Raw genomic sequence first — 15,438 nt, forward strand, 5'->3', positions numbered from 1 at the left:
GAGATGCCCCGGGTACCCGTGTATTATCAATAAAGCCTCTTGCTGTTGCATCCAAGCTCGTGGTCTCGGTGTTCCTTGGGTTCGGGTCTCCCTCCCATAAAAGTCCCCCGCCTGGGGTCTTTCAGTAGGAGTTAACCCCCGTTTCTGTCTTGGCTGCTAAGAGAAATGGATGAGGGCACAGAGCACAGCATAGGAGAAGGTGACCGCTGTCACCAAGGGGCACAGCCCAGATGCTACACTAGAGTCACACTGGCTCCACCCTTACACGGAACAAGGGAGATGGGTGACCAGGAAGATGGTAAAGTCTCACACATGCCCATCCACTCCAGGCCCTTGAGTGACTTCAGGGAGACTCTGAGAACCAGCAGCCGTGGGTTCCACCCTGAAGTTCCCAGTCTGGTAAAGAGGCTCAGGGCAAGAGTTCTGCACAGATGACTAGATGGGGGAAGGCTCTTAACCGAGGACCCGAGTTTCATCCCTGGGACCCACATGATGGATGGAGAGAAGCAACCCTGCAGGCTGTCCTCTGACCTACAGGACATTTGCACACACTCACATGCCCCCAAACAAATAAGTAAATAAGTAAATAGCCGGCAACTGCCAGCATTATCCACTGAACTTGCTGGGTTCCAGTGAGGTCAATGGTTCCCTGATTGGACAACCCTATGACAAGTTTGCAAGGGTTTAAAGTCCCGGGTGAGAAGAGTCGGGGATTGGAGCCCAGGCTGAGGTTGAACATTGACTGCCCCAGGTAAGCAGTGGCCAGTCCTTCCATGGCTGTAACTCAGTAACAGCTTTGCCCTGGAGGCTGGAAAAACCTGACTTTTCTCTCTTGGTACCAGAGAGGGCGCAGGCTTCCCATCCTGGCCTGGTATCAGTCCTGCCCTCCAGACAGTTCAGTGCATGAGCCCTCTACCAGGTGTCCCCTCTACAGTGTTGGGACATCCCAGTGTTTCGTTCCTGGAAACAGGACAAGGAGACTTTCATCTTCCCACCCCCATCTCTACCAGCAGAGCAAGGAGGAGCCTGGGAGCACTTGGCACCCATGAGTACTAGAGAGGACTAGCAGGTCTCAGCACTCACCTTCTTCCCCAATGGCAAGGATCAGCTCACTCATGGAGTTCGAGGAGCTTCTGGACAGAGCTGGGGGTGTGGGCCTCTTCCAGGTCCTGCAGATCTGCACGTTGTTTCTCCCTGCCCTCTCGTTACCTTTTCACGTACTTCTGGAGAATTTCTCAGCTGCTGTCCCAGACCACCGCTGTTGGACCCATCTGCTGGACAACAGCTCTGATTTGTTCACCAACCTGACCTACGAGGCCCTCCTGGCCGTCTCCATCCCACCTGGCCCCAACCTGAAGCCTCACCAGTGCCGTCGCTTCCGCAACCCACAGTGGCAGTTCCTGGACCCCAATTCCACAGCTGCCGACAGGAGTGAGGCCGCCACAGAGCCATGTGTGGATGGCTGGGTCTATGACCACAGCACCTTTACATCTACAATTGTAACCAGGGTAAGGATCCCCAGAACTGGCCTGCGTAGCCTGCCTCCTTCCCCGGCCTTGCACAACAAACAAAATGTTGAAGCGTTATTCAGGTCTGGGGAGATGACTCAGCCAGTAAAGTTCTGTCTGAAGACCTGAGTTCAAACTCCCGGAACCCATATAGAAAGGGGTAGGCAGACAGTGCTAAGGGGACAGAGACAGGAGAGATCCCTGGGGCTTCAGTGAACTCCAGCTTCAGTGAGATTTGCTGTCTCAGACTACAAAGTAAAGAGTAATTGAAAAAGATACCTATTGCCAACTTCAAGAGGTACACACACATATGTAACACACACACACACACACACACACACACACACACACACAACAGGTATCCAGCTATCCAAAATGGGAAAGCAGATTTGACCTCTCCACAAGTAGAGAAACCATCAGTTAGTGCTATGGGGTAAAGAGGTATTCCCCTACTCAAGAAAAAAGGGCAGTCACAGCTAGGAGCCTGGGAGGGTCACAGCACAAGATGACAATGATGGAAGAGACTGGCTAAACCTGACTAACTGGATTCTCACTGAGACAGAGTGGGATGTTCTTGCTGAACAGTCTTAGCAGAGTTCTTTAACAAAACTGGAGTGTACAAGAATGCAGATGGACCTAGGAATAGTTTGCTCAAGTGTGTGTATGTGTGTGTGGGGGAGAGAGAGAGACAGACAGACAGACAGAGACAGAGAGAGAGTGAGAGACAGAGACAGAGAATGAGAGAGACAGAGACAGAGAGACACAGAGAGAGAGAGACAGAGACAAAGACAGGGAGAGAGCACAGGTGCGTCCACAAGCAGGTATACCTGTATATGCATGTATGTATATGTGGAAGCTGGAGCCATGCACCTTTTAAAAAATTGTGTGTGTGTGGTGTCTAGGTCTATATAGGTGTCTGTGTGCAAGTGCCTATACACACTTGCAGAGTCCAAAGGTTTCAGGTGTCTTCTATCCTTCTTCCTGTCCTTTGAGGTAGGGTCTGTCCCTGAACCTGGCCTCACATTTTCTCAGCTAGGCCAGAAGCCAGCAAGCCCTGAGATCCTGTCTTTTCCCCTTAGAGCTGGGGTTACAGGCATGAGTCAGATGCCTGGCTTGTTAGGTGTGGCTGCTCGAATTCTGGTCCTCACAATTGCACACAAGAGGCTCTTAACTATCTGAGCCCTCTCTCACTCCCACCTTGTTTTGTGACACAGGATCTCCCTGCCTTGGGACAGCAGGCTCCCAGACTTGTCTGGTCAGAGACTCCTCTCTCCCCACTCCCATATTGGGGCTAAAGGGTGTACCACCTTGCCCAGCTTTTTATGTGGGTTTGGAGATTGAAGTCACATCTTTATCCTTCTGTAGCAAGCATATTCCTGCTGAACTCTCTCTCCAGACCCCCTCCCTCAAGTGGAGAAGTTTATTGTGTGACTTACACTTCTGATCACTTATGGCGACCTGGGTTCAGATGTGGGCTTGGGTTTTAGGACAGACAGGAGCTTGGGACAGACCCATCCACACCATCAGCATTTAGAACAGGAAGGCTGGCTCACCACTCTTTCCTGTCCTGCCACCTTTTGGTGACACGCATTGTTCCACAGGCTGGCCTTCTAGCCATGGCCTCACATAGTCCTGTGTCTGTACTGAATAAATGAAGCTATTAGATGCAAGGCAGGTTGTGTTCAATAGCTGAGCTCCCAGTGGTGCACACAAACTCTGTCTCCTATAGTCTGCCACTGGGATCTTTGTGGAGAATGGGCCTTGAGGACCTAGGCTGACCAGACTCTTGGTAGAAGACCCTCAACTCAGCCCTCTGCCGGCCACCCCTTGCAGGTAACTTGGAAACGGTCAAGCTTTTCTCTCTTCCAGTGGGACCTGGTGTGTAGCTCCCAGAGCCTGAAGCCCCTGGGCCAGGCTGTCTTCATGGCTGGTCTCCTGGCAGGATCCATGTTCTGGGGTTTTCTCTCCCACCGGTGAGTATCCCCTCTCCTCTCAGGGATAACTCTCTGAAAGCAGAAGGCATGAAGGTATAAGGCAAACTCTAGTCTTCCCAACCAGAGGAGCTCTCCAGGTCACCCATGTCTTGCCACTAAGCCCCAGGGGACTCAGACCTGGATGCCTAATGCCAACGCCATATTCTTGACTAAAAGTTGGCACTGCTCTGAGAGCAAGATACTACTGTTTCAATCACAAGACTTTCCATGTTTCCAGAAGTTTCTAGAAACTCTGAGAAAATAGAGCTGGCTGCACTTGGCTCCCTTTGTAAGGCCCTGGGTAGGTACCACCTGCCCTGTGTAGGGTCCCCAAGGACATCCCCACACCCCATGTGTTCACCTTCACAGGCTGGGGCGCAAGCCCATGCTGAGCTGGTGCTTCCTGCAAGTGGCTATGGGTAGTGCTGGCGCCATCTTGGCTCCCAACTTCTTCCTCTACTGTTGTCTTCGGTTCCTGAGTGCCTTTGGGGCAGCTGGTGCCATTCTGGCCCCGTCTGCACTGGGTAGGTACCTGGAGGCTTTTGCTCTTTCTCCTGCCCTGGAGCAAAAGGGGCCTGAACCTTACTCTGGGCCTCCATGTCACCTTTCAGTGGTCGAGTGGACTACAACACACAGGAGGGATGTTACCATGACAATCTTTTGCTGCATTTCCAGCTTAGGCCACATAGTCTTGGCAGGCCTGGCCTTTGCCCTGCGGGATTGGCAAAACCTCCAGCTGGCTGTGTCCATCCCCTTCTTCGCCTCATTCCTGCTGTCCTGGTCAGTATGTTGGGGTCTCTTTTCATGGGATGGATACCTGTGGGGGTAGCGAGTCTGTCCATCTCATTATCTAACTGGCCACATCCTGCTGGGAACACAGGAAAACAATGACACTCACCATTTGGAGTAAATGCATTATCCAGACCACACAGCATTGACTGGAAAGGGGACATTACCAACTCTTAAACCAGGAGGTTCTTAAAAACAGAAACAAGCAACGTTCCCACCTTTTCTTGTAAAATGAGAAGGTCCTGGGTCCCACCAGGCAGGGATGGGGCCAAAGCAGGACAGCAGCCTCTGTCCTCCGGGTTGGGGCTGACCCCATCCTCCTTTCATGCCAGTACTGTCCCCAACCCCAGCCTGACCAGCAGGGCACTTGGGATCCAAGTCTACAAGGACCAATGCTGGAGATGAGACTGCCGGTGTCATTGCTACTTTTACAGTCCTGTGAACATCTGGAAACCCTGGCCTGGGTGAGGACTGTGGGGACGGACAGGAAAACTAATACAAATAAATGTCACTGTAGTTCCCTAGCACCCGACAGCCCAGGCCCCAGTCAGCCCACTGCAGGGTGTGGAGGATGACATTTGACACTGATTCTCGAGTAGGACCCAGTTCCTGTCTCAGGTCAGATGTGATTCCAGGCACTGAAGACACACCAGGGATCAGAACAGACTGACGCACCTACAGCATAATGCTTCCTTCCACTCTGTGACTAGCACAAATAAACAAAGAGGAAGACTGTGGCGTGATGATACACACTAGAGGTGTGGCCACACATTTACTGATGTTGATTGCCTCTGTTTGCAGATGAGGAGATGAGGTTTCATCACTTGTCCCAGATCAGACATGCTGGTAAAAACCAGAGGCAAGATTTGAACTTGGGCAAGCTGGTTTGTTCTATTTTTACTTTTTTATTGAGGAAGAGACTGAGAAGTCACTGTACTGTTGAGTTCTATGTTGGGCTTCCTTTTACTTTTTATTTTGAAACACAATTTCCCCGGCTGGCCTCAAACTCAATCCACGGCCCAGGTTGGCCTTGCAAACCTATTGCTTTAGCCTGCTGAGCACCAGGTCCACAGACCTGTGCCACAGACTTGTTCAGCTGACTCTAAGCCAAGCGCCAAACTGCCTGAAACAGGCCAAACCCAGTGTCTTTGACCAGAGAAAGGTTCCTCAAGGACAGCAGCCCCTGAGGTTGGGGACAAGCAGACTGGTTTTATAACTTACTTAGCTCTGCCTTAGGGGAATTAAACATTATTAAAAAAAAAAAATAACAAGGCCAGGTAGGGGTGACTCCCACTTTTAATCCCAGCACTTGGGAGTCAGAGGCAGGCAGATCTCTGTGAATCTGGTCTACAGAGCAAGTTCCAGGACAGGCTCCAAAGCTACACAGAGAAACCCTGTCTTGAAAAAACAAAACAAAACAAAACAAGCAAAACAACAACAATAACAAAAAAACAAAATAAAACAAGACTAAGTGACTGTGTGTGTGGATATATGTGTGTAAGTCAAGCTTTCTTTTAGATTTATTTATTATCTATTTATTTATTTATTGGCAGTGCATGTGTGCCACTGTGTGTGTGGAGGTCAGGGAACAATGTGCGAACATTAGTTCTCACCTCTCAGTATGAGTCCCAGAGATTCAACTCAGGTTACAAGGCTTGGCAGGAAGTTCCTCTACCCACCAAAGTACCCCACCAACCCACATGGACTATCTACCATAGAAATGACCTTAGAATCACTGGAGAAGCAGCTTCTGTGTCCCCATAACCTTTACATAGACAAGACATGAAGCTCCTAGCTTCAAGCTAGGCGAGTTGGAGCGGTCCAGAGAAGAGGGAGGAGCCTGGGTGTTGGGGCTCTGTCCAACCCAGCTTTAACAGACAGATGAGAAGTACCTTCCTGCTCCTCTGTCACATCGAGCTGGGGCTCTGCTGCCCACTGTTCCCTCCTGCCCAACTCAGGACTACCCATGGTGCTCCAGGACAGCAAAGTCTTAGTTAAACACCTGTTCCTTTGACAGGTGGCTACCAGAATCCGCTCGATGGCTGATTCTCATAGGCCAACCAGAGAAAGCACTTCAGGAACTCCAGAAGGTAGCCAGGATAAATGGCCAAAAGGAAGCCAAAAAGACACTGACCATAGAGGTGAGAGGTTGTCGTTAAACTCAGGAAAGTATGTTCATGAGGTGCTATCTAGCTCCCATTGTCCACTGTACCATCTCCATCAGGCTACCAAGAGCATCACAAACTACGACCATGAAATCATGTAGCCGTCAGTACCACCATCATTACATGAGCGCTGATGCTGTCGTCAACGAAAGCGAGATTATTGTCAACACCTTCAGCAGCAGCATTAAAACCACCAGGGTCCATCTGGACAACCACCTCCTCCACCACAATGAATCTCCTCTTCACCACTATCATCATTACTATTCCCACCATCGTTGCCATGCCCACCATGCCCACCATTGTTACCATCAGCACTATCACCATATCCCTACCATCACTACCAATAACCATACCACTATTATCACCTGTCTCATCTATGACCCAAGCCTGGGTGTCTCACACACCTGCCTCGTGGAACTTTTTGATGTATCTGGGGAAATAAGGTTGTTATTTGAAGTTAGTTATTTTTAGAAAGCATGTAAAGGATATTCTGCAGAGGATAAGGGAGTTCTGTGGAGGTACCAGGGGAAGCTACCAAAAGCAGGCCAGATAGTTAATGCTAAGCTAGGAGGGCTCAAGGGGCAAGAACTTGAATGAGCCCTTGGAGAGCAGTGATGGTCCAGCTTGGCCAGGTTGGGCGTGCCATGGTGCAGCCACCAGGGCTGTAGTGCTGGACAAGCAACATGAGGCTGCTCCTCCATCTGGTTCAGTAAGCCAGGCCTGCATGAAAGGCCCCGGAGGCCAGAGGGGATCTCTGTTATCTTTCCCATTCGCAGGTCAAGGTCTAGGCCAGGCTAAGCCTCGTTCTTGTCCACTTGAGTTATCACTACCTGGCAGCACACGCCCATCACTGTAGCACTCATTCCCGTTTTCTCCCCTCCTGGAGGTGCTAACATCCAGCATGACCAGAAAGGCAACCGAGACACAGGGATCTGTGCTGGACCTGTTTCGCCAGCCTGTGCTTTGCCAGAGAACCTGCGCCATGATTGTGGTGAAGTACGATGTCCTGGTCACCTCTCTCAGAGGCACAAATGGGGCATGAGGGTGGTGTCCAGGGAATCCAGCACCCTCAGGCCCCAGGGGTATCCAAGAGACTGGAGTCCTAGCAGGCTGGGTTGAGACGGGAGAGAAGCTGATCTGGGTGTGTGCTGGAAGCCAGCTGAGAGGCACAGCAGGAATGGCAGTCTCTGCAAGAGACCAGGCAGGCTCTCCCAAAGATGTTTGCCAGCCTTGACAGCTAGATCCCAGAGGGTGATAAGCACCAAATGCCTCCTTACAGTTCCTGTTTCACAGATCAGAAAAGCAGGTCCCAGATGGGTGAGTAGTTGCTGGTGGGAGACTGTACTTGAACCCTGGCCCGGCAGCTTCCAGTTCCCCATGCCTCCCACAGAGAGGCCCTGCTGCCTTGAGAAGCATTAGGGATCAGCAAACGTCCCTGTAAGCAACTTTAGTTGGAATGACATCCAAAGAGCATCTGAAAAAGGAAGATCAGGCTTGATTGGAATTTAGTCTCCAATAAAACTAACGTTGATGCTGGGAGTGTGTCTCAGCAAGTAGAGTGCCTGTCTATGATGCAGGAAGCCCTAGGTTCAATCCCCAGCACCACACAAAAGCGGATATGGTAGGCTAGCCTTGGCTACATGAGCCCATCTCAAAACAAAAACAAAAAACCCTCAAACCTAACGAGAAAAATGTTTGTTTCAGGCTATAGTTAGCCACACATAAGTTACAACCACAAATAGTATTTATCTCTAAACAAAGAATGGGATCAAATGCTTTTTTCTGGTAAACTTTCCTTTTTAGATGTTGGTTTCTTAGTAAATTGCAAGGAAGCCAACATTCAGACCCCACCCTCAAAAAACCCTTCAAGGCTTCCTGGCTCTCCCAGGGGCCAATGAGCATCTTTTGTTATTCAAATCAGAGTGCTCACCCTGCCATTACCCACAACTCTCTGTTGTTCCTATGGAAGGCTCCAGATCCTTTTGAGTCCTCCTTAGTCAGCCTCCACATAAGTCTGGAAAGCTGGAGCCTCTGTCACGCCGAGCTTTGCCTCTGCAGCCATCGCCCAGGCTGTCAGCATCTACTGGGCAAAGCCATGGGGGCTTTGATGGGACTTAAGAGTGGCAAGGACTAATTTCACCTTGTAGCCACTGCTAAATTCAAGCACTGTGTAACTGGAGGATGAGGCCGCCCTGTCCTCGGGAGTGACTGAGGTATCAGGGAACGTGGGAACCGGGTGGCGCTTCTGGAGGTTCTCGAGGCACCTGAGGATCTGCCCTGGGATGCTATCCCCAGCTGAGGGGCATGCTCCCTGAAGCAGGAGCGTAAAACTTTCCGAGGTCCCTCTTTGCTGAGAGACCTTCCCTGGGACAAAGCCAGTGAGAGTTGATGCTGCGGGCTGGGATCACTCCTCTGTGGCGCATGTACCTGACTCTGGCTCTGCCCACAGCTTCTCCCTAATGTTGTCCTACTACGGCCTGGTCCTGGACCTGCAAAGCCTGGGCGGAAACATCTTCCTCTTGCAGACCCTCTTTGGTGTCGTGGACTTCCTGAGTCGAATCACAACTATACTATTGCTCAGGTTCCTGGGCCGCCGCACCACCCTGGTGGGCTTCCAGGTCCTGGTGGGGTTCTGCATCTCAGCCAATGTGTTGGTACCACAAGGTGAGACGGGAGGATGAACAGAGAGGCCAGGGCAGAGTCCTGCCACCTAGCCATGACACTCCCTTTCCTGACACCTCTTTGAGTCACAACCATAGCACCTCAGTTCTGCCTGGCCTGTGACCATCGCAAGCCCTGCCCATTTCCCTGAGGAGAAACTGTGTGTGTGTGTGTGTGTGTTTCCCTGAGGAGAAACTGTGTGTGTGTGTGTGTGTGTTTCCCTGAGGAGAAACTGTGTGTGTGTGTGTGTGTTTTCAGATTTGCAATTGTGTGGGTAGTTTCTTCTTGTTACTTGTTTTGACTTCAGTTGTTTTGAGACAGGATTTCAAGTAGCTCAGGCTGGCCTCAGACTCCCATGTAGCCTTGAACTCCTGATCTTCCCGCCCTACCTCCCTGCTGCTGGGGTCACAGGCATGCACCACCACACCAGGCTGCAGCGGTAGCTCCTCTTCTTCCTCTGAGACAGAATATCACTATATAGCTCTGGATGGCCTGAATCTTGCTGTGTAGACTTGGCTGGCCCTTAGAACTCCGCTTGCCTCAGCCTCCCAAGCGCTTGGATGTAAAGTATGAGCCACCAAACGTCTTTGTTAATGCAGCTGGTCTCTCCCATACACAGAGCTGGGAGGATCTGGGGGGCCACGTGTTATGATAAAGTGCGTGAGGGACCTTGGCGGATTCCATGGCAGGCAAGGGTGACCAAGGTGGGACACAAACATGCCAGGCAGACAGAGCTTAATGAGAAGTTTTATTAGAAAGGGAGGCAGAGAGGAAAGAGAAAAGTGGTAAAGAGACACAGAGACCCAGAGATAGAGAGAGGACAGAAGAGGGAGACAGGGAAAGTCCTGTCTGCCCCAGGGGAACAGCAGGAAGGAGAGTGTAAGTGGGCGGGGGTCTTTCTTTTAAAGGGGTCCTTTACACCTGCATGCAGACCAGTACTCATGGAACCCTGGGCTGACCAAGGTACTGCCTGAGTGCATTCTGCCAGGTGACAGGGCAGACCAGCATAATGCCTGGATCCTCACACCAGGAGTTGGTTGGTTCTTCTGAATGGAACTGTAGTATCTGATACCCTCTTTTTGTCCCTCTCAAAGCTCAGCTGGAGACTGGGGAAAGGGACCTGTGTTGTGCACTCCACTAAAAGCCAGGAGGAATATAGAGAGATGCCCCTGTTGGCAGCCAGCTAGGTCTGAGTGGAGGAGAAGGTGACCTGTGTCTGACCCTGGGTCATAGCACCCCACCCCACCCCAGAAAAGGGGCAGTATGCAGAATGCTGAGAAAGTTTTCAGGGATGACATCTTTTGGTGAGAACTACACTTGACAGTGACTTTCGTGTGCTGTGACCATGATACCTCTGAGAAAGAAGGGTTCATGTGGCCTGTGGTTACGGAAGGTTACAGTCCATGAGGGTGGAGCAGAGATAGCAGGCTGTGCATCAGAATGGTGGCAGAGGCTTTTGAAACCTCCAAGCCCAGGGACATAATCCTCCAGCAAGGCCGCACCTCCTAGCCCTCCGCAAACAGCCACCAGCTGGAAATCAAGTGTTCAGACCTACAGGGGCATCACGTTAAAAGGACCAGGTTTTGACTCCCTGCCCCATGTGTACGGGCAGGTCTATGTGCACACGTCCAAGCTTGTTTGAAGATCAGATGTTATTCCAGAACCTTTTTTTTTAAAGACAGGGTTTCGCTGCGTAGCCTTGGCTAGCCTGAAACTCGCAGGAATCCACCTGCCTCTGCTTTCTGAATGCTGGGATTAAAGGTGTGCACCAGTGAGCACAACAGTCCATATCTTCTGAGACAGGGTTTCTGTGGGGACACCAGACCCAGGCCGCACAGCAGGTGCGACAGGTTTCTCTGTCTCAAAAGTGACTCTGGGCTAGAGTTTATTGTTCAGGCTAGACTTGGTGGCCAGCCAGCCCCCAACGGCCACAGGGCTCTACCTCCCCAGCACTATGGTTATAATGTACACCACCACGCCAGCCTTTAACGCCAGTGTGATTGGCCCGAATCTTCATGCTTTCGAGGTAAGCACTGTATCAAACTGGGCCCTCTCTGCGGGCTCTGTAAGACTTTTCCCAGCCAGGTGGTGATGGCATACTCAGAACACAGAGACAGATGACACTCTGTGATACATAGAGAAACTGTCTAAAAAAAAAAAAAGACAACAAAAGACTTTTTCATTTTTCCCCTGGGCCTGAGGGTGGCTAGGTAAGTGTTGTGCCACTGAGGCATACTTCCGGCCCCGGTAAGGCTTGGTAAGACTGGGAAGGAAGACAAAGCCCAAGCCAGACTCACAGGACAGGGACAGTAACCCAGCCCTGGCTCCCAGCTAGGGGTGCCGTCACGCAGCCACTGGTCCTTACAAATAGGACAAAGGGTAATAAGGTTGTAGGCATCTGGACACCCCAGGCCCTGCTCTGGACCTGGAATGGCATAGCCTCCCTGTCATGGCAATACTGTGAATGTCACCCCAGCATGCGCGTCTTTGTGCCCTGGCCCACGGCCAAGTACCTCATCCCTCATCCCACACCGTGCCCTCACTCGGTGCGAGGTAGCTTGGCACTGCATTGGCTCTGCTGAGGGCCACCCGCCTCCACCTCACTGCCACTGTTGCACCTGCAGACTTTCAGATCCTACGTGTGGCCCTGGCCATCCTAGGGAAGAGCTGTTTCGCGATCTGCTTGACATCTCTCCTTGTGTACAAGGCAGAACTCTTCCCAACAGTGCTGAGGTAGGTGCTGTTTGGAGCCTCAGGTGTGGGTCAGTCACAGAGCCAGGGAAGGGCACTCCCAGAGGTTCAGTGGAGAGGGCTGGCAGGACCCCTTAAAGCTTCAAGGACACCCAGGCTTGAGGTTCAGTTTGGTGTTTTGAGACTAACTCTCACTACATAGGCCAAGCTGGCCTCACACTCACAGGAATCCTCCTGCCTCAGCTTTCTGGCTACAGAAAGCTGCAATTACAAGCATGCAACACCGTGCCGGGCCTTCACTAATGTGTTTTGACAATGTCTGCTGGCTCTATCCCTGTAATATGGAGACTCAGAGCTTGGAGGTGAGTGCCCTAGTAGACACGGAGGCAGTGACTCCTGTACCCAGCTGCCCCACTCCTGAATCCCTGGGCCCAGCCATACCACCCTCCAGCCACAGTGGCAGCTGCAACTATATCTGAGCCTCCTCTCCTCCCACAGGGTGACAACAACTGGCTTCCTGAACTCTGTGGGCCGCCTAGGGGGTATAATGGGCCCCTTGATTAAGATGGCCAGCCAGGTCCTGCCCCTGTTGCCACCCCTTACCTACGGAGCTCTCCCCATCGCTTCTAGCCTGGTCTTCCTGCTCTTCCTCCCAGAGACCCAGGGAATTCCACTCCCAGACACCATTCAGGACTTGGAGGGCAGGTGAGTGTCCTGGGTCACCTGGGCTGGCTTTCTCTTGGTGGGCAGGAGATGAGGGAAGCTGCAGGGAAGCTGCCTCCAAGGCTTGTGCTCCTGAAACCATTGAAGCTCTGAGACTGCGCTGTGACGGTGGTGACCATTGCCATCTACAGGGTGAGTAAGGTTCAGAGAAACAAGGTTACAAGCCCAAGGTCCCTCCAGGGAGGGGGTGACGGTAGCTTAGGCAGGAAAACAATGTGGATGGGGCACAGACTGAATGCCCACCTGTGAAGTTGCATAACCTCTCTTACTAAAACTGGCACAAGAAGACATCAACAGTCCCAGACATCTTAGCTCCGAGTTCCTGTGAATTCTCAGCTCAGAGGGAGCCAAGCTGAGTTCTTTGGTCAAACTCCAGGCACCCATCCTGACATCTGACAGCAGGGCAGGGAGTGAGAATTCCCAACAGCTTTTCATAACCATATCTCCTTTGATTCTGCTTCCTCACATGTAGAATGGGGGCCAGAGGCAAACAAAGCAAGACCTGGGGTGAAGTGCTTACCTGCGAGCCTGAAGACCTAAGTTCAGTCTCCCAGAACTTTTGGGAGTAAATAAAAGTAGTCATGGTAATAAGCCCTTATAATCCTAGTACCAAACTGGTAAACACTAGCTAGCCAGTCTGGCATACGTGGCAAGCTCCAGGCCAGTGAGAGCTCCTGTCTCGGAAAACAAGGTAGCTGGACATTTTGGCATACACCTTTAATCCCAGCACTTGGGGATCGAAGAGGCGAATGCATCTCTGAGGGCCAGGCCAGCCAGGGCTACATAGTGAGATAACAAAAAACAAAAAAACACGATGAACCACCTGAAGAATGACACTCAAGGTTGACCTGTGGCCTCCATACTCATGCTCACAAGTGTGTACTGAGAGAGACAGAGACAGAGAGAGGAAGAGAGAGAGAGAGAGAGAGAGAATGCACTGGTGTCATTCACAGAGTCATCTTCAGAATTAAATGAGTAGTCTAGAGTCCCTGGGCATGGCTCTCCCTAGATGAACTGTTTCTACAGCTCCTGTATCCTTGGTGATTAGGTGGGGGTCTCTCCTGTTGTCATCACAGCAGATGGCACTTGGCTACTTAGTAAGTCCCGCCCCTTTTATAAGTCCCTCCCCTTTTTTATTCTTTGCTGGCTGGAGCTAGAAGCTAGGTCTCATGTCTGCTAGACCAGCACTCTACATCTGCAACCCATTTATTGTCTTTTTATTTTTCCAGACAGGGTTTCTCTGTAGCCCTGGCTGTCCTGGAATTTGCTCTGTAGATCAGGCTGGTCTTGAACTCACTTTCTTGCCTGCCTGTGCCTCCTGAGTACTGGGATTAAAGGTGTGTGCTACCACCACCTGGCATTGGTTCTTCTTTGGGGGGGGCACATATTGTCTTAATATAGCATCCTATCAAAGCAGTGTAGTCTTGCTGTCTAGTTTCATTGTTAAGGGAACTGCAGCCCAGAAAGGTTGTGTTGCTTATCTAAGGACCCTAGCTGAAAGCCAGGGGAGCTGATTTAATTGACTGATGTTTTTAAAATTTATTTATTTTTATTTTATGTGCATTGGTGTTTTGCCATGGATAACTGGAGTTACAGAGAGTTGTGAGCTGCCATGTAGGTGCTGGGAATCAAACCCAGGTCCTCTAGAAGAGCAGTCAGTGCTCTTAATGGCTGAGCCATCTCTCCAGCTCCTAATGGACTGATTTAAAACAAGGATTTATGTATTATTTTATTGTATATGTATGAGTATTCTGCTTACATGTATGTATGTGCAATATGTGTATGCCTGGTATCAGAGGAGATCAGAAAGAGACATCAGATTCCCTGGGAACATGAGTTACGGGTGGTTGTGACCACCATGTGGGCCTAGGAACCAAACCCAGGTCTTCTGCAAGAGCAGCAAGTGAGCTGTCTCCAGCCCACTGTTCTTGTTTTCTTGAGTTGGAGTCTCACTGTGTGACCCTGGCTGGCCTGGAACTATTTATATCAAGCTGGCCTTGAACTCCAGACAATCCTCTTGCCTCAGCCTCCTAGTCGCTGGGACCACAAACTTTCATCACCATGCTCAGTGTAACTTATTTCATTTAATTCACTGTCATTGTCTACCTACTGTATTTCTGGTATGGTTCTAGGTATGGTGCTCACAGGAGTAATAAAACCCAGATTGAAGTGCCCACACTCCCACCAGACCTGATATTTTCCATGTGTCAATGTTTCCTCTCTGGATTATTCTAGGTCATCCACAGCCAAGAGTAGCCAGCAAGAGGTGGTCATTATGGAAAGCACCTGGTTCTAGAAATGTCACCCTTGGAGCCATTGGCTGACTGAAACCTTCTGGGAAGGCATGGCCTCTTTAATCTGAAGGACATCGTTGTACTTTTTTACTCTTTCTTTTACTCTTTCTTTTACTCTTTGGGGGGCCTTCCACTCAGCTCCCAAATAAATCACACATGGAGACTTATCCTTACCTATAAATGCCTGGCCATAGCTTGGTTTGTTTCCAGCCACCTTTTCTTAATTTATCCCACCTACCCTTTGCCTCTGGGCTTTTTCCTCTTCTTCTGTAATCTTCCTTCCACTCTTACTCTGTGGCTGGCTGTGTGGCTGGCCCACTCTTTTCTCCATCCTTGATGTTGCTCCTCCATCCTCTTTCCCCTTTTCTCCTTCTGTTTGTTCTCTCTGCCTGTAAGCCCTGCCTATCCTTTCTCCTGACTTGCTGTCACCTGTAAGCCCTGCCTATCCTTTCTCCTGACTTGCTGTCAGTCGTTCAGCTCTTTATCAGACCAGCCACTTGCTTTAGACACTTACAGTAACATAGCTTCACAGAGTTAAATGCAACATAAATGAATGAAACACATTTTTACATCATTAAGCAAATGTTCCATAGCATAAGCAAATGTAACACATCTTAATATTCTACAACATTTC

General features: G+C 50.6%; 1 protein-coding gene across 1 annotated transcript; it reads left to right on the forward strand.

Annotated features, from left to right (window-relative positions):
• The first annotated feature begins 1,115 nt into the window (after positions 1 to 1,115).
• On the forward strand, positions 1,116 to 14,806 carry Slc22a11 (solute carrier family 22 member 11). The gene is made up of 10 exons (XM_005063301.4): positions 1,116 to 1,508; positions 3,378 to 3,481; positions 3,851 to 4,005; positions 4,093 to 4,261; positions 6,288 to 6,411; positions 7,322 to 7,431; positions 8,885 to 9,099; positions 11,721 to 11,829; positions 12,286 to 12,492; positions 14,746 to 14,806. Exons 1-10 carry the CDS (start codon positions 1,116 to 1,118, stop codon positions 14,804 to 14,806), a joined length of 1,647 nt encoding a protein of 548 aa, XP_005063358.3.
• The last annotated feature ends 632 nt before the right edge of the window (positions 14,807 to 15,438 follow it).

This window comes from Mesocricetus auratus, unplaced genomic scaffold (assembly GCF_017639785.1).
Source record: "Mesocricetus auratus isolate SY011 unplaced genomic scaffold, BCM_Maur_2.0 Super-Scaffold_4256, whole genome shotgun sequence".
NCBI lineage: Eukaryota > Metazoa > Chordata > Mammalia > Rodentia > Cricetidae > Mesocricetus > Mesocricetus auratus.